The 26645-nt window shown below is 43.1% G+C and overlaps 1 protein-coding gene across 2 annotated transcripts; it reads left to right on the top strand.

The window, feature by feature from the left end:
- The first annotated feature begins 1117 nt into the window (after window positions 1-1117).
- Window positions 1118-14865, top strand: igf1 (insulin-like growth factor 1). Of its 2 annotated transcripts, none has more exons than XM_028954326.1 (5): window positions 1118-1479; window positions 3271-3430; window positions 12378-12559; window positions 12648-12683; window positions 14642-14865. In XM_028954326.1, exons 1-5 carry the CDS (start codon window positions 1453-1455, stop codon window positions 14699-14701), a joined length of 465 nt encoding a protein of 154 aa, XP_028810159.1. In that variant the 5' UTR covers window positions 1118-1452; the 3' UTR covers window positions 14702-14865. The 2 variants fall into 2 exon arrangements, with proteins under 2 accessions (XP_028810159.1, XP_028810160.1); XM_028954327.1 differs by lacking the exon at window positions 1118-1479 and adding an exon at window positions 1922-2248.
- The last annotated feature ends 11780 nt before the right edge of the window (window positions 14866-26645 follow it).

The following is a 26645-nucleotide window of genomic DNA, read 5'->3' as shown; positions in this document are numbered from 1 at the left end:
TTTGGTGATTAGTGCACACGGTTATGTGCGTCAAACCAACAGGACATAGGCCAAAAGCGCCAGACTGCCTCTTCCCATAGTGCATTCAGGTGTCATGTCTTCCTCAGCAACACACACACACTACTGTCATCCATGTGATTTAAAAGAAAATGTGATTCACCAGACCAGGATAGCTTGTTCCATTGCTGGTCCAGATGTTATGTGCATGTGCCTGTTGCATGATGGTGGACTTGGATCAGCATGGGTATCCTGACCGGTCTGCAGCTTCACAACAAACTGTGATGAGCCTGTGAAGATTCTCAGTCATCCAGGTGAATTTGTCTGAAAGTTGACTCATGCCATGACTGAACTTTCAGACAAAAGGTGATGAGCTGCGTGTTTGATCAGATCCAGCAGTATGTCAGCTTTTTTTTGCAATATGAGCTACAGTAGTTCTATTAAGATCAAGATCCAGCCTATGTTCCCCGTGTGCTTCGGCGAGCCTCGGTCGCCCATGACCAAGTCACTGGTTTTCCTCCGGTCCATTGCAGACCAGGATCATCCCACAGGAGCTGCAGTTTTGTACATTCAACTGTCCATTTATCTCGGTTTGGCCCCTGTCTAAAAAAACTAATTCCAAATTTCATTAAAAAAAAAAAAGTCTTATTCTTCTCAACCTTTAATCATTTTGTACTTTCCGTCCATAATAAGTAGCCTAGTGGGTAACACGTTCGCCTACGAACCAGAAGACCCCGGTTCGAGACCCCACTTAGCAAGACACGTATAAGGCTCATGACGTCAGCGTATGCGCATTATGGATCCGAACACGAGGCATCCCCCGGAAGGCGGACCGCCGTGCCGAGGTCAGCCAGACCGGCAGCAGCCCGGCTCGGCTCCACATCATTCACCGTAACGCCCGAGGCCGAATTCGTTTACGGTCCATTAAATAATCATATTGTATATAATATCGTTCTGGACGTGGCAGTATTTCTTCCTTTCCTCGCCCTCCTCCTTGTGTCTCTGTTAATCGACGCGGGTGGCTTTATCTCGAACAACAAAAATTCCTCAAAGAGATCAAAATTCAATCCCATTCTGAGAAAAAAAAAAAAGAACGGGAAAGGAGAGGAGAGGAGAGGAGAGAGGGGAGAGAAAAAAAAAAGGAGAGAAATGACGTGATTTGAAAATGTGCCCAAAAATCCTTAATGAATAACTTAGCGAGAGGCAAGGGGGCAAATGCCGCCCCAGCTGTTTCCTTCTGAGAGCGTCTCGGTAATGTAGATAAATGCGAGGGATTTTCTCGCTAAATCTCCCGTCCGCTCAATCCCGCTTCTCCGAGGCGAGCCTGCGCAATGGAACAAAGTGGGGAATACTGAGATGTGACATTGGCCCGCATCTCCATCCTCCCGCTCGCCGTTTTAATGACTTCGAACAAGTTGCTTTTCGCTGGGCTTTGTCGTGCGGAGACCCGCGGGGATGTCTGGCGCCCGTAATGCCTCCAAGGTAACTTCACGCCTTTCCTCCGAGACCGAATATTCCGCCGTGGGTTCGCGAATGCTCCTTTTTTTTTTTTTTTTTTTTTTTTTTTTAACCCCCATCAGATATTCTAGATTAAATATTTGGACGTGATGCTAGGAGCCACGGGTCGGTTTAACTTAATACAGCAGACCATAATATTAAATATAACGCAATACTACTTATATTACATACAATAATTAGTTAGGTGTCTTTTTAGCCTCATTTATGAGGCAATATGATAATAACAGTATGAATGTGTGAATTCATGCGTGCCGCAACGCAACCAACTTTTCACTAATCGCATCAGCACGGCGGCGCGTGCGCCCGCATGCACGCGCCGCCGGGCGCGCGGGCGCGGGGGCGCGGGCGCGCGGACGCGGGGACGCGACGCGGGGACGCGACGCGGGCTCTTTTTTGCGCAGTGCGCGCCGCTCGCCGCCGCGCCGACGAACTTTCAGGAAAGTTGTGCCGGGGCTCCGGGAGCCGACGGCGCCGGCCGCGATGCGGCGCGGGGGACGTCCCGGGCACCTGTCCCGGTCCCTTTATTATGCGAACACGACCCCGCGCGCCTTTTGGCGACTCTTGAAGTTGGGGTTTTTTATTTTTTTACATTTTTGTTTCGGTCGGTAACATCGCCGGGTTCACGAGGCGAGCAGCCAGCGATGTGTCGGGCTCCGGAGCTGACAAGTGCATCGCTGCGCTCCTCTGACGCGCCGGCCAGAACTGAGGGCCCGTAGGAACTAGACGCTTTCAGGTAAATGGCGACTGGTTGCCAAACTGAAGTAAAATTTCCACCCGCGAAGTTTTTTTTTTACCCAAGTATAGGGTTATAAATATTTACTTGTGGTGATGCAGATGTATTCGTTTTCTGCAGCGTCTTCGTGGGGAATTAGCATAATGATGCCAACGCTGAGGTGCACCGGGAACGATCACATTCGCCTCAAACCTGTGTGGCCAGGTCCGCTTAATATACGTCACGACTTGCAAAGTTCGCTTGCGATTGCCACGTCTTGCGGCTCCTGTTGAAAATAATTGACACGCGATGGCGTGTCATGTAGCAGGGCTTTTAAAGCTCCAGGTCGCTTTACTTGAACCAGGTCTCTCTGCGGGCTGGTCTGTTTCCCGCGACATCTGGCAACAGCGCGGTCCGCGCGTCTGAGCCAGGCTTGTGGCCGCGCAGAGGCGAGAAAGTGACGTCGTCGGCATGCGTGTTTTATGCGGGTGGGTGCCGGGTGCTCTTCAGTCGTCCCGCTACTGTCTGGCAGGACATTGCTTCAGCGGGCTGGGTGCAGGCAACCACGTTTAAAGAAACAGTCCAACCGGAAAACGGGCTTTTATGGCCGATGCCCATTCACTAATAATGCCTCAGCCGCCCACCTAATCATAATCTGATAACGTTACTCTAGTGAATATATTACGTCCACAAATCTCCCATTCTGGCCGCGATCCTGGCAACACTTGCAAGTGTGTTCTTAGTTATAGTATTATGGCATTGTGAATTACACAGAACGACATTTATAATTAATAACTTTTATTGTTAAAAGTTTTCAAACTGCAACAGTTAAGAAATATACGTCAGGTAAGTGCTGTTATTAATGATCACACGTCAGAACAATCTGTTAGTTGATAATATTTAGCTATAAGATTGCATAAGAATGCAGGTCTTATCTAATCACGTGACCATAGCCAGCTAATTGAGAAATGTTGCTACTGTTTGTGGATTCGTTTGGTTGCTGACAATACTGTGCCGTACTCTGTTCCTCCCTCCTTACACAGTGTACCATGCACCGTCTCTCCGGTGCACACTCCCTGTCTCTGGTGCTGTGCATCCTGACCCTGAGTCCTGCAGCCGTGGGGGCGGGGTCTGAAACACTGTGTGGGGCGGAGCTTGTGGACACCCTGCAGTTTGTGTGTGGCGACAGGGGCTTTTATTTCAGTAAGTGCACTTTTTATTTATTCATAAAGGATTGCCACTTATCTACCTAAGCACTAATGTGCGCCTCATAAATAAAAAAAAGCACTAACTCCCTCTTTCCCGCTCCTCCTCTCGGCCTGTCTTTTTGTGTCCTCTGCTCAAAATGTATTCTCATTCAGAATGTAAATTGGACTTTTGGTGCTATTTTGTATTTATTTATTTCTGTGCATATCTGATGCTTTCCGACCTCAAATGTAAGTATGTGGGAGAAAGGGAGGCATTTCATGGAAATTTTGGTAATCGGTGTGTACTCTGAAATTCAATAGTGCCATTTCCAGGCCCTATACATCTGGTAAGTTACTGCTCATTGTTTGGAATTTCCCCCCTCTCAAAATGGGAAGAAAAAGGGAAAAAAAAGAAAAAAGAAGAAGAATTGTAGTGCTGATTTTTTTTTTTTATAGTAAAAGGAAACCTACCCAAAGGAAACCCCTCCGCATACAGTCCAAGACTTAAATCCACTTATTTTCCATTGAGAGCACAAAAGGCCAGAGTAGGATATATGGAGGCGCTGAGTGGAGGAGTTGTGCTCAGCTTCTCGGTAACAGCCAAAGACGTGCACCCTGGCCCGAGCCTCAGGACCCACTTTTCACACTGTCGGAATTGCGCACTAAACACCCAAAGCCATTCAAAGAAATGGCTGTCTGAGTTTTCGTCCGCACTGGATCTGACAGGGTCAGGAAAAGAGCAGCACACTCCTGTGCGTCTCCTCTTGGCAACGTGCTCTAGAGGGGAAATAGTGACACTTAAAGTACTACGCATAAAACCCGAGCTCTAAATTGAGTCAAAAAGTGGCGTTATTTTGAAAGAGCACGCACGGCCTTATTCCTCTTGCCTGCTGTTAACCAAACGTGCGTACCTTTTCGAGTGGATGGAGAGCGATCGTTTGTTTGATGAGGTGAGGGTGTCATGCCACGGGCCAGTGATAAAGCTTTATACGTCCTGCCGTTCCAGTAGTGCGGTCCAGCAACGCCGGTGTCACGTTCGCCGACACGCCTGTCCATTTTTACTCGCAGCTCGTAAATTAAGCATGAGACACATCATCTGTTCAGCGGCTCTGTTTTCGCCTGGTTAGATTCCAGGACACACTGTTCAGGTGCTTCAGTCGGGCCTCTCTGGTGTTCGAGACTCGTTTTCGACTGACCACGCGGGTGCCGGAGGAGATCCGTGAACCTGCTGAACCGCTGCCCGTTACCTAACCCGGCGGTGGCAGTCCAGTGTGTGTAATCCACAGATCGCGGCTGATCCCCATGTCTTGCGCTCAAACATGCAGGATTTTGACCCGCCATTCCCTCGACTCGGACAGGGTTTTAGCGCGGGCATGTGCACCCAGGAGACAGCGGGCCAGAGGGACCAGATGCATAACAACACCCCCGCTGCAATATCTGGAGAAGTCATTTTGCCGAATCGTGTCTTCTATGGCGAGAAGAGATTGACAGTTGGGTCTACTCTGCCTCTGCCCAGCGCCATACCCAGACGGTAATGTTAGACTTGGCAAAGGCCGGCAGCGGTGATGCCTCCCTATGACACCCCTGCAGCGACACCCGCCGACGACCTCGCCAATCCACCTTGCCCACGTCACCGCGAAAGTAGCCCTGCTCGCATTTCAAAACTTCGCATTTCATTACCTTGACGGAAATGTGAAATAGTACTCTGTGGAAAAATAGTTTATTGAAACAAAATGTGGCCTTGAAATAATAATAAAAAAAAAAACAGAGAAATCCACTGCGCAGTCAGTTTTTCCAATAATTAGCCTGGCCTGGAAAAAAAAAAAAAAAAAAGTCTGTTGTCTATGTGCAGATTCTGCAGCAGGCGAAGGTGGCCGGGATGAACTCTAGTAGTCGTGTCTGGGCATTCAACCTGCTGTCATAAATAGGAGCGTCCCTGACACAGGAGCCAGCGGAAAGCCATTGAGAGCAGATCCTCTGTGAGATATAAATCACCTCTATTGAATTCCTATTCCAGGTCCATCTGTGCAGTAAAGAAAGAGTCTTCAAAGTCACTCTTTTTTTTTTTTTTTGTATTATTTTTTTTTTATGTGTATTTGTGTGCCATCAGACATTGGTCATGACTCAGGTAACGTTCAGAGAGACATGCAGTGACTTTTTTTTACAGGGATGAAGTGAAGAAGGTAAGGTGTTTCCCATCTCCTCTCCACCCAGTATTTCTAATGCAGCTGAAAAAAAACAAAACAAACAAACATGTAAACACATCACGCAGCTGGCTCCTGTCCCGGAGCGGGAGGATTATGGGGGATTACTGGATGATCAAGATGTCGCCTGTCCTGTACCCCTCCACCCCGGATCCCAGCTGCACACAGGCCAGGAGCACAAAACCGTGGCCTCTCCGGGTTCTTGGGTGACCCCACTGCCACCAGTCCTGTAACTGTGTGCAAATAAAGTGCTGTCCTGTTAATAACGTGCTCTGCCAGAAGAGGCAAATACCTCAACTATGGTTTCACATCTATGAGAGCATCGCCTGTCATGCTGTCATGAAACGAAGATATGCGGCCAGCTATGATCATTAGTGTCTCTGGCACTGATGGAATAAATAAGCTTTCTACAGAGACAGATAATATTGTTAATTAGATAGTTAACATTAGCTAGTAATGACCTCTAATGTTACATCGCAAAGCAGAGAGGAGCAGATAAGTACCGATTTCCTACCTCAGTATTATAAATGTGTGACATTTATTCTTTTTGTTAGTTTACTAATGTTATCACAGGGTTATCGTGCTGTCCAAATCTCATCCCGGCCCTACGCTGTAAGTGCTGCAATTGTGTTCAGGACAGAAATGAGACCTAAATACATCTGGCAATTTTGGCCAATTGAAAAAAATTATCAATGGTGGCATATGCATCTGTATGCATGCTTATTAACTGGTGAATCTTAAAAGATGATTTCTTCTGGAAATTATATAACCAGCCTGTCAAATGTTCTTAATAAAGATTCTATTTTATCAGTGCCTTTAAGGAGTTTGGTATACATGTTAAGGAAGCGGGTAATCAGAAGGTTGCCGATTCGAATCCCGATCCGCCAAGGTGCCACCGAGCAAGGCACCGTCCCAACACACTGCTGCCCAGGCGCCTGTCATGGCTGCCCACTGCTCACCAAGGGTGATGGTTAAAAGCAGAGGACACATTTTGTTGTGTCACCATGTGCTGTGCTGCAGTGTTTCACAATGACAATCACTTCACTCACATTGTTAATGGTTGCTCAATTTGAATGTGTAGTTTAGCTCCTTGGGATTATCTGAATTGCCCTGTTAGTGCCAGATGCATTGAGTAATGAATTCTAGAATTTTTTTCCGGCCGTAACTCTTTTGTGATATGTGCGATAGAGAGAGGTCTGCAGCAGGTTTTGTAGTCCTCACCGTTCCATAAACCGGCTGACACTCCACCGGCAGCGCACTGCTCTCCAACAATCCGCTGTGTTTTATTAACCACGATGTGGCCGTAAAAAGCAGATGCTTGCTGTGCCACTCCGGAACGAGGCTTTTCTGCGCACTTTTTCCCTGAGGAATGCTTGCTATGTGCAACGAGATCTGCATATCATACCTATGCTGAGTTCTAAGCTTATGCAAGTTTGCACAGCAACGTGCACACAAATACAGTCTTGGTATACATATTATATATGCTTTGTGGGAGGAGTTTGGAGATGGCTCCCCTCCTTTTCCAAAACAATTGAGCACCAGCACACAAATCAAGGTTCATAAGGAGCATGTTTGGTGTGTAGGAACTTGACTGGTTTGCAGATATCCCTGATCTCAACCAGACAAAACAGCTTTGGGGTGAATTACTTTACTTTACTTTACTTTACTTTACTTTATTTGGCAGACGCTTTTATCCAAAGCGACTTACAATGGGAAGACACCAGCAATTCTCGTTCGATTTCTATAGAATATGAAGTATACAAACTAAGAGCCCTGATAAGGCTTAGACTTGTCATTGAAGAACATGCTCGGAGAGTGTTGGGTGCTAGACTAAGAAAAATTATAATGTATTTATACATTTTGTATTTGTTTGTTAAATGTGTATGCATGTGTATGTGTTAAATTTGTCTGTAATATTTTTGGAATAAGAGGGTTTTCACCTTCTTCTTAAAAGTGGTGATAGTCTCGGCTAGTCGTGTGGAGGAGGGTAGGTTGTTCCACCAGCCAGGGACAACAACGGAGAACAGACATGATTGGAATCGGAGACCCCGTGAAGAAGGAATTTTTAGTCTCCTTTCGTTTGCCGATCTGAGAGAGCGTGTAGGAGTGTATCTCGGTAGTAGTGTGTTGATGTAGGAGGGCGCAGTTCCATTTACAGCCCTGTAGGCAAGCATCAAGGATTTGAACTCAATGCGAGCAGCTACCGGGAGCCAGTGGAGGGAGGTAAGGAGAGGTGTAACATGGGTGTATTTTGGCTGATTGAAGATGAGGGTTAGATGGCAGCCATCCCAATACTTTTTGCTTATTTATAACCTCCCAAACAGTTGAAGCACAGAGAAGGTCAGAAGGACAGTGGTGTGACAGCAGTGTTCAAGGTGGACCAAGGATCAGCTCTGAGCCTTTTCTTGGTTGCTATGGTGAAAGTGAAGTGAAAGTGAAGTGATTGTCATTGTGATACACGGCACAGCACAAGGTGACACAACGAAATGTGTCCTCTGCTTTTAACCATCACCCTTGGTGAGCAGTGGGCAGCCATGGCAGGCACCCGGGGAGCAGTGTGTGGGGACGGTGCTTTGCTCAGTGGCACCTCAGTGGAACCTTGGCGGATCAGGATTCCGATTAAGGGGCCGCTTCCTTAACCGCTAGGCCACCACTGCCCACTACCACTGTAATGTTTGTTGATGCCATTGTGCTCTGCAGCAAAGGTGTGATGCAGGTGGAAGAGACCTGGAGAGGTGGAGATATGCTCTAGAGAGTAGAGGAATGAAAGGATGGTCAGCGCGATTGTCAGGTTAAAGGGAGAAGAGTTGGTGAAGGAGGAGGTTCAACAGTCCAGAGCAATGGGAAGTGTGAAATGTGTAGAATGAGTGGAGAAGAGTTGCAGGAGTGATTTGTGACAGCCCTTAACAGGATCAGCACAAAGAATGATCTGCCTAATTATGAGCTTCAGAATGACAATACATGCAAAGCCCTGGGGAATTCAGTGCATTTACATTTACATTTATGGCATTTGGCAGACACCCTTATTCAGAGCGACTTACAACGTGATCAGTTCCGGTTCATTAGGACCCTCAACAATGAATACAACATTTTAATTCACTCTGTTGTAGAATCTGTACACAAGTTCAACAATAAGAAGGTTACAAGTTAATCTAAATATTCTCTAAAGAGGAAGGTCTTGAGCTGTAGTTTGAAAGTGCTCAGTGACTGAGCTGTTCTGACCTCGAGGGGAAGTTCATTCCACCACAGAGGGGCCAAGACTGAGAAGAGTCTAGATAGCTGTCTTCCTTTTACCTTCAGAGATGGAGGGACCAGGCAAGCAGTACTGGAGGTTCGGAGTATAAGAAGTGCAGTGCGAGGTGTAATAAGGGCTGTGAGGTAGGATGGTGCTACTCCATGTTTGGCTTTTTAGGCCAGCATTTTGAATCTGATGCGTGCAGCTACTGGGAGCCAGTGGAGGGAACGTAGCAGAGGGGCGGTTTGGGAGAATTTCGGAAGGTTAAAGATCAGATTCCATGTTAGTACATCCTTGTAATGCCCCTAATCAGGACACAGAAATGTTACCATATACAGGTACTTAAAATACGATCCTTGGGTAGCATTACTTTGGACTGAGGTCACATAGGAGTGTCGTCTTCTCTTCAGCACTATCAAACAAAAGAACAGAACATATTTAGCTACATTTGTGACAGAAACTGCTGTTTAACAGAGGTTATCAGCTAAGTTACATACCAATTCAAGCCCAAAGAGCAAAGAACCTTACGTTAACATTGAGATTTTTTGTGTAATATGTATTTAATTCAGTGGCTACTCCTTAAAAAGGTGTGTCTTTAATTCTCGCATAAAGATAAGAAGGGATTCAGCTGTTGGCAACAGGAAGTTGGTTCCACCACTGAGGGGCCAGGACTGAAAAGAGTCTGTTTGCATGTGTGCTCTTCTTTTTAAAAGAGGAGGCTCAAGAGGGGAATTGCCTGATGCTCCGAGAGGATGAGAAGTGACCCGTCGTTTAATCAGTGCCATTAATCACCTTTTGATCTTAACAAGGGGCAGCAACAGAAATCCAGGGCAGGTTTCATAGCACAGAGATGTACAGTGTGAGAATTTGAAAAAACATCTTAGATAATTCTTTCAGCAGTATTCTTGATCAGCTGAAGAGATGTTACAGTTTTCGAGAGAGTTCCACTAGAGATGACCAGAGACTGGACAATCAACTCTTTGCTAATAATGACATCCCAAAAGGTACAGCACCCCACGACCAGTCGTGCTTCTAATGAACTCTCATTTGCCTGAATTAAAAGTCTATTCTTTCCAAAGTAATGCTGTCAGGGCAAGGCAAATGGAGCAGACGTTAATGCGCTCTGTCAGCACTGGTAGGCTTGCAAGCCAAGAACTATTAACTGTGAAAGGGAAAGGCATTTCCGCCTTGTAAATGCCATATTAAATTATTATTATTTCATTTCGTGAAAAACCTATCAGTGCTCTATTACCCCAGGTGAATTGGGAATTGATGGAGCACAAGATAATGGGGGAAAGAGAGCTCAAGGAAGATAGATCTGCTTGGCCTGGAGACACTTAGGTGTCTCAATGACCAGGTCACTTGCAAGTGCTACAACTAATTCCGGTATCAAATGTAAGACTTTAGGGGTCCCATAGGGAGGTGGGACCTCCCAAAGCTGTGTTTGCAGATGTACTGGCAGGTTTCGAAACAATGATGGACTGCTGCGCATAAACATGCTCTGGCCGCGTGATAAATTCCCCACACAGCAAAAGCCTCCTCTCATTACTGTTGGGGATGTTCAGCATGCTGAAGATTTTACTTTAAGACCAAGAATGCTCATACCTGACGTTTCAGCCCATATGACAGTATATAAATGCTGCCCCAAATGCTTGGCGGCCACCAGTTGTGCATAACATCCAGCTTTTGAGAAGATCTGCATGGAAGAATTGGCCAAAATACCAGCTACAGTGTGTGCGAACCTGGTGAAGAGCTACAGGAAACCTTTGACCTCTATCATTTCCAGCCAAGGTTAAATTACAAAGTATTGAGGTGAATATTGACCAAATACTTACTTTCTGCACCATATACAAATAAACTCTTTAAAAATCATACAATGTGATTTCCTGGATTTTTTGGGATAACTTGCACAAACAGTGGCTGCCAAATACTTTTTTGCCCCACTGTATGTCAACAGCAACTACAACTATTAAAATCACAACTATTGTCTTATTTATAAACAAATTGATAAAACTCTTCAATTAAATGTGATAATGCCTGTCGAGTGAACAAATGCCTCAGGTTTTTGTTAGTTGTATGGACGAACCCCTAAAGGCAGTAACATACTGGCTGCCATAGAGAGGAGCTTGGTGTGTTCAGGTCTGATTACGACCTGGCTTTGCCATGCGCTTTTGGTAACATGAAGGTCTAAAATGGCAGAACATGATATTCTTAACATTTGGGGACTGTGACTGCCTTTTCGCTGGCTCAGGACAGCCAAAAGGAATGTGCGTTGTACAAAGTGATACCTTGCATATTTTACTCTGAGGAAATCCAAGCCATTAACACCAGTCATGTAGAAACCTTTTACACCAGTACAGTGTATGGCTATAAGATCCAATGAGGCCTGGGTCAAAGCAAGAGAAAAGAAAGCAATGGAGAAAGTTACATTTAACTGTGGGGTCAGCACCTTAGGAATACAAAGTACAAAGGCCAGATGGAGTGGAAATCCCTCCTCAGTAAAAGGGACATGACAGTCTGCCTGGAGTTTACCAAAAGGTTCCTGAAAGAAACAAAATGGTCTGATGAAAACTGATGAAACTGAGAGTCTTTGGCCTGAATGCCAAACTGCATCTATGGACAAAACGAGGAACCACTCGCCACCTGGCCAGTACAGTGATGTGAAGTGAAAGTGATTAATTGTCACATGTAACACACCACAGCACAGCACCCAGTGCACACAGCGAAATGTGGTCTTCACATTTTACCCATCCCCTGATGGAGCAATGGGCAGCCATGAAAGGGTTTAGGGACAGGGTGCAACAAAGGGGGGAGGAGCATGTGTCAATGAGACGAAAGGGCAAGCACTGTTATTTGTATAATAAAAATCAAGAAAGAAAGAACGTTGGAAGAGAAATCAAACAAAACTGCGAGGTTATCTTGATCAGTGGCCAAAAATTCTCAGTTTCATCAGACCAGAGAATTTTGAGAGTCTTTCAGGAACCTTTGGGTTTGGTATTTGAACCCGCAATCTTTTGATTATGGGTCCACTTCTTAACCTGCTAGGCCAATACTGTCCAATACATTGCCTAAAATGAAGCATGGTGGTGGCAGCATCATGCTGAGGGGATGTTTGGTTGCAGGAACTGGAAGACTAGTCAGGTTCAATTGAAAGATTCCAATAGGATAAAGACCCTAAGCACAAATGAACAAAGCAGCAACTTCAGGACAAATGTCCTTGAGTGGCTTCTGGTGGCTCTGGTTGGAACTGACAATGTCTGAGAGGTTCTGGGAAAATGGGAAGTATTGAGCAAAGGGTGTGACTACTTAAGCATGTTGTTTTTTAATAAATTAGCTTCAAGTCAACTTTTCTCTTTGTCATTTTGGGATATGTAAATATTTGAGGTAAAAAGAAGAATTGAAACCTTTAGATTCTGAATATAAAGAATTCAGCTTTTTGATGACTTTCCCTTTTGCCAAACAATTGCATGCCGAAAACCGCAACATGTTCAGTTGAACTGAGAAGTGCTTCCTCTGTATCACAGGTAAACCGACTGGTTACGGCCCCAGCTCTCGGCGATCGCACAACCGAGGGATAGTGGACGAATGCTGCTTCCAGAAGTGTGAGCTTAGGAGGCTGGAGATGTACTGTGCGCCGGTCAAAACCGGCAAGGCACCACGTTCTCTGAGGGCTCAGCGCCACACAGACATACCCCGAACAGCAAAAGTGAGTCACAACAGCCCAAATATACATCTATCTAGTTGCTTTTGTGAGATGTATGATGCAAACTTTTTTTGTTTTTTTTTATACACAGAAACCTATATCTGGGCATAGCCACACGTCCTGCAAGGTATGCTTATGCAACGCATTCTAGCTCTGAATGTTATGCATATTCCACCATGCATATTGTCACATATAGGCCAGTCCATTCAAACTGAAACAATGTTTCACTGAGTACACTGAGTACAACTAATACAAAAATCAGCAGCACGACTGATCTTCTACCACACCACCCCTCTGCTACGCTCCCTCCACTGGCTCCCAGTAGCTTCACGCATCAGAATCAAAATACTGATGCTGGCCTACAAAGCCAAACATGGAGTAGCACCATCCTACCTCACTGCCCTTATTACACCTCGCACTGCACCTCGTTTACTCCGACCCTCCAGTACTGCTTGCCTGGTCCCCCATCACTAAAGGTAAAAGGAGGACACTCATCTAGATTCTTCTCTGTCTTGGCTCCTATGTGGTGGAATGAACTTCCCCTCGAGGTCAGAACAGCTCAGTCACTGAGCACTTCCAAACGGCAGCTCAAGACCTTCCTCTTTTGAGAATATTTAAATTAACTTGTAACCTTCTTATTGTCTGACTTTTGTATAGAAACTACAACAGAGTGAATAAAAAGATTGTATTCATAGTTGGGGGTCCTAGTGAACCAGAACTAATCACTTCATCAATGGTAACTTGAAAGCACTTTGTAAGTTGCTCTGGATAAAGGCGTCTGCCAAATACCTTAAATGTAAATGAGTAGGTGCCACTCAAACATCCCCGTCCTGTCAAGCCCTGGTCTACACTTGACCTCTGTGGTATCTGGCACCAAGCTGTGATTCGTACATTGATAGGACTTGTTTTTATAGCACATCCCACCACTGCTCAATTGGCCTGAGGACTGGAGAAGTTGCACGACACCTCCTTGAACCATTCTTAAGCCGTTTTGCTGTGGCAGGGTACATTATCCTGCTAAATGGGGGAACTGCCATCAGGGAATATTGTTTCTTGAAGGGGGCTAATTGGTCAGCAACAATGTGTAGGTAGAGAGTAGGGGTCAGAGTAACGCCCACACGAATGCAGGATCCAAGGTGTCACATTTTACCGATAAGCACATCAGCTTAAATAACTAGAAAACCCCCAATCCTCAGTTACGAAGGCTTATTGGTCATATAAGGAATAACCAGTAGATGGACCCTGATTTTGGACCCTAAGATGTAAACAAAATTTAAAGTGGAAAAAAAAATTTTTCAAGCAGAACAGGCTTTATAGCACCCACTTGTGGTGCCTGAAAGCTATCATTCCATTTTATTTAATAAAAGGCAAACCAAAATATGTGTGTAAAATAACACTCTGCAAAGAATCAGCTATAAATATTTTATGATGTCCTTTATATATATATATATATATATATATATGTGTGTGTGTGTGTGTGTGTGTGTGTGTGTGTGTGTGTGTGTGTGTGTGTGTGTATATATATATATATATACACACACACAAAAGCATACACATACGCAAAAGCACAGTCCTTTTTTATTTCACTCCATCCCCCTTCATCCACCTGTGCACCATCCTTTTAAGAGTTTCCCTGGTGCTTTCCACAGCCGTCCTCTCAAAAAAGAAAACCATTAGTGAAAGAACTAAGTGGATTTTGTGGTAGACCTGCAGGCGCTTGCTCTCCCTGGATATATTTTCTGTCACCATACATCATTTCCCACCGCCTATTCCCAGGTCATGTCCACGAGAGATCTGCATGGCTCTGGATGTAGATGGAGCCACTTTGGGCTCAGGACACGCTGTGAAGTCGAATTCTCCACCATCAGTGTTAGCGGCCTCCTGCTACGTACACTGCATGGGCTCATTTGACAGCAGAGACGCCTTTATTTCCTGTGTGTTTTGAAATCAGCCATTCATTTCGCATCTGTGTTGTTGCAGGCACAGGCACCCAAAATTCTGACCCAGAGATGTTTTCCTGCACTTTGTGTGCTTCCTGGTTTCTGCTGCTCTGATACATATATACATACTTCTCTTTCCTTACAGGAGGTTCACCAGAAAAACTCAAGTCGAGGGAACACAGGAGGCAGGAACTACAGAATATAGACGAGATCAAAGTGAGCAAGAGGACGGGGCACAAAATGACCAGCTAAAATTCAGGCCAGATGGACAGAATAAACGTGGAAAGAAATGAAGGTGTGGCCTTACCTTGTCCTTCAGTGGGATGGGTCACTGTAAAAAAAAAAATCATAATAATAATAAACTAAACACAAGGATAAAAGTGTGTTAAGCTGCAAAGGGAGGGTAAACTGTATTTTGTTCACTGCACCATGTCACATTGGAGGGAAAAAATCTGACAAAACAAAAATAATTGCTGCTATTAATAAAAAAAGTATTTTTATCTCACTGTGAGAGCTGTAGCATGGGTTGTGGGCAGTTTCTTGTTCAGTCTGTAAGATGGCAGATGTACTATTCCACTGATCTTCCAGAAACTTCTTCTCAGAGGTTCGGCTGACTGAGTTCTGACTGACCCCGCCCTCACAGTTCTTTTCAGTTTTTTAGTTGTGTGTTTTTGTTTGAATGCAATGCACTATGCAGTAATGTCGCAAAATATAGCTTATAAAAATTTGGGTATTTTATTATTATTATTTTTTTATGAAGACAGCATTTGTCTTTACTGAGAATTACTTTTTTGTTTGCTTTACCCTGACAAATACATCCTGATTTTTACAATTATTTTTTTTTCTTGCATATTCAGACTAAACCAAACATTGCACCAACTGTCTTTTTAATGGATCTATTTTCATACAACTTCAGAGATGAACTGGATTTATTAATTCCTGAAGTGTTGTGAGCAGAACAGAGAAGATGGGAGGACGTGGGTGGGAATAGAGCATTACAGATTGATTTAAACATGGACTGAATCCTTCCACTTCGTTAGCTTCTCTTTTAGTAATGTGACTGCATGGGTTTTCATTTGAGAAAAAAAAAAGTGTGAGGGTTTATTACCCAAAAGCATCCAAAGTGCATACCTAGATACTTAAAACAAACCAAGGCACCGGGATGCAAGCGCACTCTCTCTTACACAGATAAACTTGCAGCCATATTGCATTTTAGCACTCGCACATGGCACCAACTCCTGTTCTGGGAAACCCACAGCAATGGCTTCAGGCTTTTTAGGAAGGAGTGGATGTTTACACCCTCACCCTGGGTAATGACCATTCCACTCCTTATGAAACTTACAACACATCTTGCCACCTTCCACCGTAATTGTCGCACCCAAGTATACTCAACCAGTACTCTCATGAGTTGTCCTATTCTTTTCTTTCCACCGTCATTGTACGTGATGACATCATATTATGGTGCTATTTTGTAGTTTGTTACTTGCAAGGGTTGGCTGAAAAAGTATTGTGGAGAGTGACGGGGATCATTGGAGGTCTTCCCTTTTGCACAGCCATCGGGCCACCTTTTTCATAGTGTGTATATTTTTGTTTGTTTGTTTTGTTCTTTCTTTCTTTCTTTCTTTTATTTCATATGCTGTTCCAAAAAGGCAAGATGGGCATGGAAGTGGTCAAATGTATTAATGTATTTCTGTGACATCTGTGAATGCATGGATGCATCATAATGTTGTTTACCCAAGAAGTTATTTTATTCTCTGCAGTTTATTTTTATTCTTACTACAATAAGGACCCCTATGCAAAAAAATGTTTAGAAAAGGACTGTGAATCATGAACCTGCAGTATTTTAATGATCATGTTCAATGATGTTGGGGTGTCAAAAGCAATGTAATCCTATTAACATTTCTGAGATTTTGGGGTGTAAATAATATTTAAATGCAACAATTTAAGATTAGGACTATCATTCCCAGAATATTTAGCCCCATTAATAATTCCTTATGATGCAGCATCCCAGTATTTTATTGGGCTATGCCATTGCCAACATGTTGGATCCTTTTTTCAGGTTAAAGTGGAGTTCAAGAGACAGATTCAATATTACATCTGACTGCAGATTAGAATAGTGTTATTTGAACCAACATTTCAAGATTATTAACTTTGATTACTTTTGTGTGATTCCTATCATTTGACAATATTCAGCTTAATGTCTTTGCTTTTGCAGCTGGAATACAGGCTTTACCAGTTAAATTAAAGAAATGTAATGAAATATATAATTAAATGCTGACGACTGATTGCATCATACCGAATGTCTTCTAAGAAGAGGCTGGCCGCTATACAGTTAAGGGATGTGTATGATTTATCTTATTTTGCTGTAAATCATTATTTTGAAATAACTATGTATAATGTCACAACAAATTACACCAAACAACAGAAAGAAATAAATGTAAACGTGTATTAATGTTGAAATAAAATCAGAACATGACTGCTTGACTATATCAAAACATACACTATGAAAAGAGTAACAATGAATGTTCAGTTGAATTGCTGTTATAACTGGTGCTCAATTGCATTCTGTATAAAATACTAAAATAATTACAGATTGTTCACCATTCCTGCTGAATAAAGCACTAGTCAATGTTACAAGCATGACATGGCAGTTTTTGTAACACAGAGGTTATTGAGCTGTTCAGAATCAAACTCTGACTCCCTTGCATGTCAGCACCAGAACAGCCTCACTGCAAATCACAGTGTTTCCCCAGGTTTGTAAGGATGGGCCATAATTGATCTTAGTAGGTAGGGTGTCCACAATTCGAAGAAAAAAAAACTAATGCTAACAGTGCTGTAGTAGTCGAATTCTGTATCTGAACATCATGAAGGACATTTCTACAACCCAAGTTAATTTTTTTTTTTTTATTATTTGAATAAAACAGGCACTAAAAGACTTTCAAAGCAAACAAGCCAATATTTAATTTGCAACACAGATAGCCTAGCAAATGTTCAAACTGAAAACATTTACAACAGGCATCAACAGGTTTCAAAGTAGTTGGGACAGGGCATGTTTACCATGGTGTAACATCTCTTCTTTTAAAAACAGTTTGAAGACTGAAGACAGATTTCCAGCTGCTGAACGTCTTTGACGTGTAATGATGCCCCAAATGTTGTCCATAGACCAATTCGGCACCTGGAATCTTCTTCGATGAAGCCATGCTGTTGTAATAGCTGCAGCATGTGGTTCTGCATGGTCCGCTTGAAACAGGAGTTGTCTAGAGGGGAGCATATGTAGACCTTTATATGCCTTTCAGAATTAATAGTTCCTTCCAAAACATGCAAGCTGCCCGTACCGTTTGTACTTATGTACTTCCATACCATCAGAGATACTGATAATTTCAAATGAGTCTTTGCCCACAGGATATGAAAGCACTTCTATACCTTGTTCAAATATGGCTTACTTTTTGCATGATAAAGCTTTAGATGGCATCAGCAGAAGGCACGGTGGCTTTTGGAAGTATTCCTGGGCCCGTTTTGTAATGCCATTGACACAATCATGCCGATGAGTGATGCATCTCAGGGCCTGAAGACCACGGGCATCCAATGTCCCTTACGCACGGAGATATCTCTAGTTTCTCTAAATTTTTTGAAGGTGTTATGCACTGTAGATGATAAGAGTTGCAAAGTCCTTGCCATTTTACGTTGAGGAACATCTTTTACTCTGAGGAATATCTTATTACTTCTGCCTTCCTTACATCTTTACTCTGCATCTCATGTGTTTTATAGCTAATCATGTTGCAGACCTGATGTTCTCCCAGATTAATATTTTTTATATGCCTTGCTTTTTAGTTGGCCCTGTGCCAACTTTTTGGGAAGCTGTAGTAGGGATAAAATTACTGCATTTTTTTTCAGATAAAAGGTGTACAGTTTTCTAGTGTGAACATTTTATTATGTTAAGTATGTTCTGTTGTGAATAAAATACAGGCCCAGGTCAAAACTAAAAGTCTTTTAGTTTTTTTATTTTATTCAAATGTTAAGAATGTCCCAACTCTTTCTGGAATTCAGGTTGTAAGGCTTTGTGAGTCTCCCTATCTTGGATATGTGTACAGCAGTTGAACGGCACCCCCAACCCCTAGGTTTCCAGATGGAGACCTTTTCACGTCAGAGACAGAACTATGAGATTCTGTTCTGCCAAAGCAAATAGATTTGTGTGGGTTTCACACAGGATCAGCAAAGGGATATGTTGCAGCACAATCAAATAATTCCATTGGATAAATTGGGCCACATTACGGTTTTGAATATGAAGCACAGACTTTGGCAGACAATTTTATTTGTCCATTCTGTATTTTATCTAATTCAGTCTCCTTCAAATAATAATAATATTTATTCAAACCAATTGGTCAAATAACAGTGTGTTTTTAGGTTCAGAGGCTAGCACATACAATACAGTGCAACCAAAGCTTCATAGGACTTGCTAAGAGCTGTACCTATGTTTACTATATTTATCATTTGGGAAGTGTCATATTCATGTATTTGGTTTTTATGTGTTAATATGCCAACTGTAAATGAAATGTGACTTCTACTAATACCCATGTGCATTGATCATGTGACTTCTTCCCATACCCAGTGTTTTTTTTGCCCTCCTCTGCCCACTTTAACCAATAAAAACAGTAAATATGCTAAAAATAAAAATATGCAAATAAAAACAAAAAAACTAATATCACTTGAATCAGAAATAATTTTGCTATTTAAACAAATACAGATTGATAAGTGCTAGTCCTTACCATCCTGGATTGGACTGCTGTGGTAGCAAATAAACTGGGTCACTGCATTATCTTTAACAGACAGGCTTATACACTTTTGGGGAGCAAAAATTATTTTCTCCTGTGTCCCAACATGATAAAAAATGATTCAAAGAAGCATTGGCCTTCTGCATTTCTGCCCAAATTGCGCTGATAGCAGTTCTAAGTGCATCTGAGGACACTGTTCCTGGACCTAACTGTGAAATAGAAGATCAGAGCCCCTGCTACTTATGTGCGTTATTGTCTTTTAAACGACCTTGCGGTCAATTGCAATACACTCTCAGCTTTCCCAAAGTTCCCCCTAGTTGTTTTAGAGGAAAAAGAATTAGTTTAAGGCTGGCAACACAATGTTTTCATTGCTAATGAACACCAGGTATTCGTCACCATGTACCTAGGTGCAATATGATGGGTTGCCACTAATATAAGAGAGGTTTTGGTTTGCTCCACTCAATATGAAGACCTTTTTGGTTATAAGTCTACAACCTGCTTATGGTTTCACTATTTTGTTAAGAGCACCATTTTTTCTGGAGGAATCAGAACTTCTATATGCTGACATTTGTGGGTTGTGAGTGTCAGCCACAGCATTAATAAAAAGCATACATAGACGTTTTGAATGGTAACCTTCCAAGAGTTCAAATTTGATTAAATCAATTCAAATTCATCAGAATGCAGGTAAAATATGACTCTCCCACTGACTGTCCTTGTTCTCTCCCTCTTTTACTCAGCAGTGGAAATTCACTGAGCGCTGATTATGGCAGGGGAGTGTTGGCTCAGCTGTGGGCTTTATGAACCCATGATGTCAGAGCCATATTTTCCTTGGAGGCTCTCATCAGCCGCATTGTTCCTGGAAACTGTGTCCTGTTCTCTGGGCAACAAAGAGGTTTGCCTCATCCCAGCCTCCTGTTCCCCATGTCACAGCCCCCAGTCCCACCCATTTACACAGACAGAGAGAGACACACATGTCCACACACATGAGCTGGGGTTTGCAGACCATCACAGCACCATACAATAATGTGCATAAAGTCACAGTTACAAAAGATGTATGGAAAGTTTGCAATCACATGAAACAAAACAATGAGACAGCAGTGTAGACTGCAGTGGTGGCCTAACGGTTAAGGAAGCGGCCCCATAATCAGAAGGTTGCCGGTTCGAATCCCGATCTGCCAAGGTGTCACTGAGGTGCCACTGAGCAAAGTACCGTCCCCACACACTGCTCCCCGGGCGCCTGTCATGGCTGCCCACTGTTCGCTCAGGGTGATGGGTTAAATGCAGAGGACAAATTTCACTGTGTGCACCGTGTGCTGTGCTGACAATCACTTCACTTCACTAGACTGTCAAGTGGCAAGTGAGAAGTTATGAATTTGATTACTTTTTTAGAGTAATGCCATCAGAGAAAAGGAAAAAAAACTTCATTGGTTGGGCACCAAAGGAGGGTCTCACCCAGAAATGTTTTTGAGAGAGGAGAGAGAAAAAAGAAAGGAAGAAACCTTGGAAAGGAGTGATACAGAGAGGGACCCCCTTCCAGGGTTACCTGTCTCTCCCTTCTGGGTGATGGTTCCCTTCTCACCATTTTTCCCTAGAGCCCTTGGGCATGGATAGCGATGCCTGTTGTGTCTCATTTGCTCCCCTATTTAAACCTGCATGATCCGGAGATCTACAGAGCAGTTCCCCAACAGGAATACTGAAGGAGACCCCGCGTCCCATGTTTCTCAGAAACTGTCTGGACAATATTTACACTAACATATGTGAAGCTTACAAGGCTCTACCCCGCCCCACCTCAGCTACTTGGACCACATCACTGTGTTCATGGTCCCTGCATACATGAGTGTGGCCGTGTGGTGCGGTATCAGCTCTCTAAGACTGCTTCAACTCAACAGGGGTGGACATCTTTAGGGAGGCTGCTATGTATTGTGACACCATCAAACTGGAGGAGTACACAGACTCATTCACGGGTCACATCTCCAAGTGCATTGAGGATGTTATGGTCTTCAGAAAGATCACCACGATAGCCAACCAAAAGCCCTAGATGACGAGAGAAGTGGTCAAGATCAGAAATGCTCCCTTCAGATTTGGTGACAGAACTGCCCTCAGGATGGCCAAAGCCAACTATAAGGTCACAGAAGATCATTGAACACTTCAGCACCACCAGAGACACTAGTGGAATGGCATACAAGCAGTTACAAAGTACAAGCCCCATCCACAAATCAGCAATGGCGATGCCTCTATCCTAGAAGAACTGAATAACATGTTTTGATGTACACAACAAAGAGCAGATGAGGAAAGCAACACCTTCCCCCGACAAGCAAGTAATACTCCATCTCTCCACCATTGATGTGAGGAGGACTCTTAATCCCTGAAAGGCTGCAGGACCTGACCTGACCTGGCCGGGTGCTCAAACATTGTGCTGATCAGCTGGCTGGCGTCCTGACAGACATCTTCAACAGTCGCCAGTTGCTGGCCCTGGCATGCTTCAAGACCACCACCAACATACCAGAAGTCTGCAGTGACATGCCACAATGACTCCCGACCCATTGCACTCACACCAATCATCATTAAGTGCTTCCAAACTTGCATACAATCCCAACAGGTCAACCGAGGATGCCATATCCTCTGCTCTCGACCTTTCCTTGACACACCTTGACAAGAAAGACTCATGTGTCAGGATTTTATTCATGGCTTTGGCTTCAACACAATCATCCCTCAACAGCTGGTAATGAAATTGAGTGAGCTTGGCCAGAACACCACTCTCGGCACAGCTACCAACTACATCATCAAATTTGTGTATGATTATCACAGTCCTGCCCACAGCCGACTCATCAAGTTCCTCGGTGTACACATAATTGAGGAACTTATGTAGACACTCAAAACCCCCTTGAGCTGATGCTAGTGTGGCATAGACATTGTATTTCCTGTGGAAGCTGAAACGGACGAGCCTCCTCCCACACATCCTCACCACATTCTACAGAGGCACCATCGAGAGCATCCTGAGCGGCTGAATCATATGGTAATGCAACTGCAACACTTCTGACTGCATAACAGCTCCTAACATCATTGGAATGCCTCTCTCCCCACAAGTGGACACATTCCACAAACGGAGCATCGTGCAGGACCCCTCTCATGTAAACTCCTACCCTCCAGAAGACGATACTGCGGCAGATGAGGGACAGCTTTTACATCCAGGCTCTCTGGATGCACCATGCCAGACTATTCCAAGATCGTCCACATCACCTCAAACACTACTGGGCAGAGCCTACGCTAAGGCCGGCCCCATGTCTCCCTGAGCACTTTTCAAAAACTGTAAAAACTTCCTATTGACCTGTGAATTATATTTCACACTGACACACCAGCAGAAGATCAGTACCGTTCTGCAGAGGCTAACATGCCCGGCGCTGGATTGGGGTGGAGACGATCCTGGCTGAGAAGAGGCGTTGCTCACCATGTTGTTTTAGGACGTCCAGCTGGAGATGGTCTGTCGAAACTAGTAAATCTCTGCATTCAGTTGAAATCTTTTAAAAGGTTAATGTGATGCAGGGTGATGGGTTAAATACAGAGGACACATTTGGGGGCAGCGGTGAGGAAGCAGACCCGTAATCGGAAGGTTGCCGATTCGAATCCCAAGCCGCCAAGGTGCCACTGAGCAAAGCGCCGTCCCCACACACTGACTTTAATGGCTGCCCACTGATCACTAAGGGTGATGGGTTAAATGCAGTGAACACATTTCATTGTGTGCATTGTGTTTTGTGCTTGCTGTGCTTTCAGTTGGCCCAAACATAAATAATAATATAAATAATGTGATTTATTCCTGTGTAAAGTATAGAACATAACCCCTCTAGCATTTTTCTACAAAAACAGCATTTTAATCATTTTACCTCTCCCTACCATACTAAAGAATCAGATTTCTTTTTTTTCTGTGGATGCGATGGCAGATAAGCGCATGCAGTGAGTTAAAAAACTAGACGCGACTTTGTGACTGGCTAGCTGCTCCCGTGATAACGTAGTCATCCAATTAAAGAACAGAAACAAACTGCTCAGTGAGTTAGCATGAGTTCATTACAATTTAATTTCTAGTTTTTCTAGTCTCAGAATTTAACATTTTTAATAAAAAAATTAAAAAGAAATATTTTGTTATTTACAACTGATTAGAGGAGTTGACCATAAGGGGAAGTTTTGACTGTCGCAACGAAAGTGATTTAAAAAGCTGATGGACAAACCATAATTGTATGAGCTGTTTCATGTTGGATCGCAAGGCACGAAGCAACCAGAAATTGGAATTTTCGTCTGACCCCAACCCTTACTGCTTGCAAAGCATCACTAAATCCCACCCCCAAAGTTGACCTGTTTAAAAAAAAATAGTTTCACAGCCTTATGCAATTTCACATTTTCATGCAATTTTCATGCAATTCTTTTGTTTTGAAAATGTTAACTTTATTGTATTATTTTTAATATTACAGTTTATATTTAAACAGTTATTTGTTAATACAGATTTTTACTTTAAAATTATGATTGTTTTTGGTTAATAATTTTACAAAATTTAATCTAAATTATACACTGCTCTTTTGATTCTGTAAATTTCAATGACATTTTCTACAGTGTACAGACAGTGTACATTTGGATTACTCAGACAGGCACACCATGTTGAAGCATCAGGCATGAGTATCGCCACTGAATTGTGCCGGGCAAATTCAGGTACTGGTGATGGTGGTGAAGATGTGCAGGGGCTCGTGGCTGGGTGAGCAGGGACAAGGCAGCGAGGCCAGAGTGACACATTGTACACATTAATTTCTGTGAAATAGGTCTGTTCGGTGGCACGGCAGATCTCAGATCTCAAAGGTTGAGTTAAAATTCGGGCACTTGCTTTGTGTTGACGGTTGACCTGGGGTGTTCAAAAAACTGTGCTTGTCGATTGGCCATTTGCATGTATTTGTCAAGGTACAAAATAGGAGCTGGCACCAGCGCACAGCATGAGGAACACAAGGGATTTTGAAACAAAACTGAAACAAATAATGGCATGAGGGCCGGGAACTCAAAACAGGACAAAAGTAAATGAATAGTAAACCAGTGTTCAAGCAACATACAAGAACCGATGCAGACATGAGAAAGCAACCGAAATATAAAGAGTCCTAATTGACAGCATCTGGGGTGAACAGGACTCACCACTGCACCTGGCAAGTCCGGTTGAGCTGAGGCATGACAGTATTACATTTACAGATGTGACTTCCAGAACGGCTTAAAATCAGAAGTTACAGGGACAGTTCCCATGGAGCAACCCGGGGTAAGGCGGTGGGATTTGAACCTGTGACTGTTCATGGCCCACAGGGTTACTTCCGCCTTTAAATGACCTTCAATGCATCATTCTAATCATTTTTATTATGACATGGTTTAAAATGTTCATAGAGTACACACACAACACACAATACACATACGATTCACACCCCAAGAATGTGTGTGTGTGTGTGTGTGCAGCAGTGACAAAACACAATATTGCACCCTTTTCACAGCGTTTCTACTGACAGTTGGAAAGTTAATTTGCCAGCTTTTACTCATGCACTCAATTAACCCCCCCTTAAGAACATATGTGACTACACATGTATATTCTATAAAGACTATTATTATCTCAGAGAATTTTCCCTGATCTTGTTCAGTCATTTAGCATGGAAGCTATACTCAGACACTGTTTATTTGAATCTTCAGGAAAATTTCAACAAGAGGTAATGGTATCCTTATGGACAAATGACAGTTCCCTTTATATATTACATACATGTTACATGAAATAATAATTAAGTAAAATAAAACTGCTGTCCAGATGGCACTCTATCAGTGCAGAAAAAGGGCAAATGGACACATGGAGCACCGCAAGCAGTAGATATTCATTAACGATGGACTTACACAGATGGGCAAAGCATTGAAACAGCTAAAATAACGGGTTGTCAGAGGCTTTCAAATTGCTTCGGCTTTTGGTGTAAAACTATACTGTTACAGAAGAACAGACAACCTATTGTCTGTGTGCTCCAGGTATCAAGTTGACAGTTCCAAGAAGTTGTCAGTTTCATGTTGTGTGGTTTTATAAAAAAATAAATGGCTGTAATTTATATTCTACGCAATACAGTGGAAACAACTGGCAATGTGATTTAAATCATTTTTATCAGCGTTTTTTTTCAGCATGTTATATTTTTACAACAGTATGCTGCAGTATGATTAAACCTAGAAAGAGTGCTGGCCGCCATGCCAGTCTGCTGACGTTTGTGTCTTCTTCTTCAAAGAGATGTGAGGAAATGATGGCATGCAGACGTGATGAAATCACATCTGGCTCTGGGAGATTAGTTTGCTTTTTAGTCTTCTATGCTAATGCTCATTGTTTTGGAATTATGGTAATGTTTTCCTAGAAATTTTGCTCTGGGAAAAGGAGAAACCACTGGATTAAAGAAAAATCAAATGGATCATCAGAGAAAAATCAGGACAAACTACACACCAAAGAGCATCCTGATGAGCCGATTTGGCATGTGCTGAGAAACATCCTAGAGACCTCCGAGGCAATATGGGCTGTAGGACGGGGGATAGTTTCTAATGATGTCATTGAAATTTGCTAGTTGAGGCCAGAGGGCCAAAGAAATAGTTTAGGGTTACAGTCAGTTAAAGCTTTCCACCAGGGAATGGGAAACCTTTCCAAAATTCAGGATGGCTAGGGGATTAGATAGAGACAACCAGTTAGCAAATGGGAAAGTGTCACAATGCCGTGTGAATAATTAGGAATGCCGTGTGAATAATTAGTTCTGAATTGCTGCCAGGAGGTTTTGTACTGATGAATTGTAAATGTAATGACAGCTGTTTTTCTCCATGAATGGGCACAAAATATTTTTTGCAAAAAAAAAAACGTTAAAATATGAGAATTGGGTTGAAATTGGGTCCTTTGTGGGTCTTGATGGTTACTCTTGCTCTTATTTGGTTGACAACCACGCAATAATGTTGCGCATCAGGCTGGCCGATTAAATAATCTCGATCAATGATGGTGATAAAATTCAGCTTGATTTCGACATTTTTCATGTTCATGTGTGCTGGCATTACTATCCTAGGCATGCTGGATGCCCATGACATGACAAATGTTTAGGCATTCAAAAACCTAGAAAATCCTAAAATCCTGTCCAAGTGCAATTTCCAGGTCTCAAAAGGGGACATGTCCAGAGAAAAGAGGACATGTCAGAGCAAAAGAAGACGTCTGCTCACCCTATTAGATATGACCAAAGCGATGTGGCACAAATGAAGCTGCTGTTTCACAGTTTCAGTCTGTGAAAATTTCATTCTGCCAATATCATAAAAAATGTGATTAAAATCAATTTAAAAATTCTAACTGTTTAATATGAGATAGTA

This window comes from Denticeps clupeoides, chromosome 15 (genome assembly GCF_900700375.1).
Source record: "Denticeps clupeoides chromosome 15, fDenClu1.1, whole genome shotgun sequence".
Lineage (NCBI taxonomy): Eukaryota > Metazoa > Chordata > Actinopteri > Clupeiformes > Denticipitidae > Denticeps > Denticeps clupeoides.
Note: the sequence above shows the minus strand (reverse complement) of the source record. Positions and strands in the feature narration are given on the sequence as shown.

What these genes read in the sequence shown, in the direction of transcription:
- igf1 (XM_028954326.1), top strand. Translation starts at nt 1,453, where the DNA reads ATGTCTGGCGCCCGTAATGCCTCCAAG. An exon ending in GCGCCCGTAATGCCTCCAAG is followed by an intron (nt 1,480 to 3,270) that starts GTAACTTCACGC and finishes CTCCTTACACAG; the next exon opens with TGTACCATGCACCGTCTCTC. An exon ending in CGACAGGGGCTTTTATTTCA is followed by an intron (nt 3,431 to 12,377) that starts GTAAGTGCACTT and finishes TCTGTATCACAG; the next exon opens with GTAAACCGACTGGTTACGGC.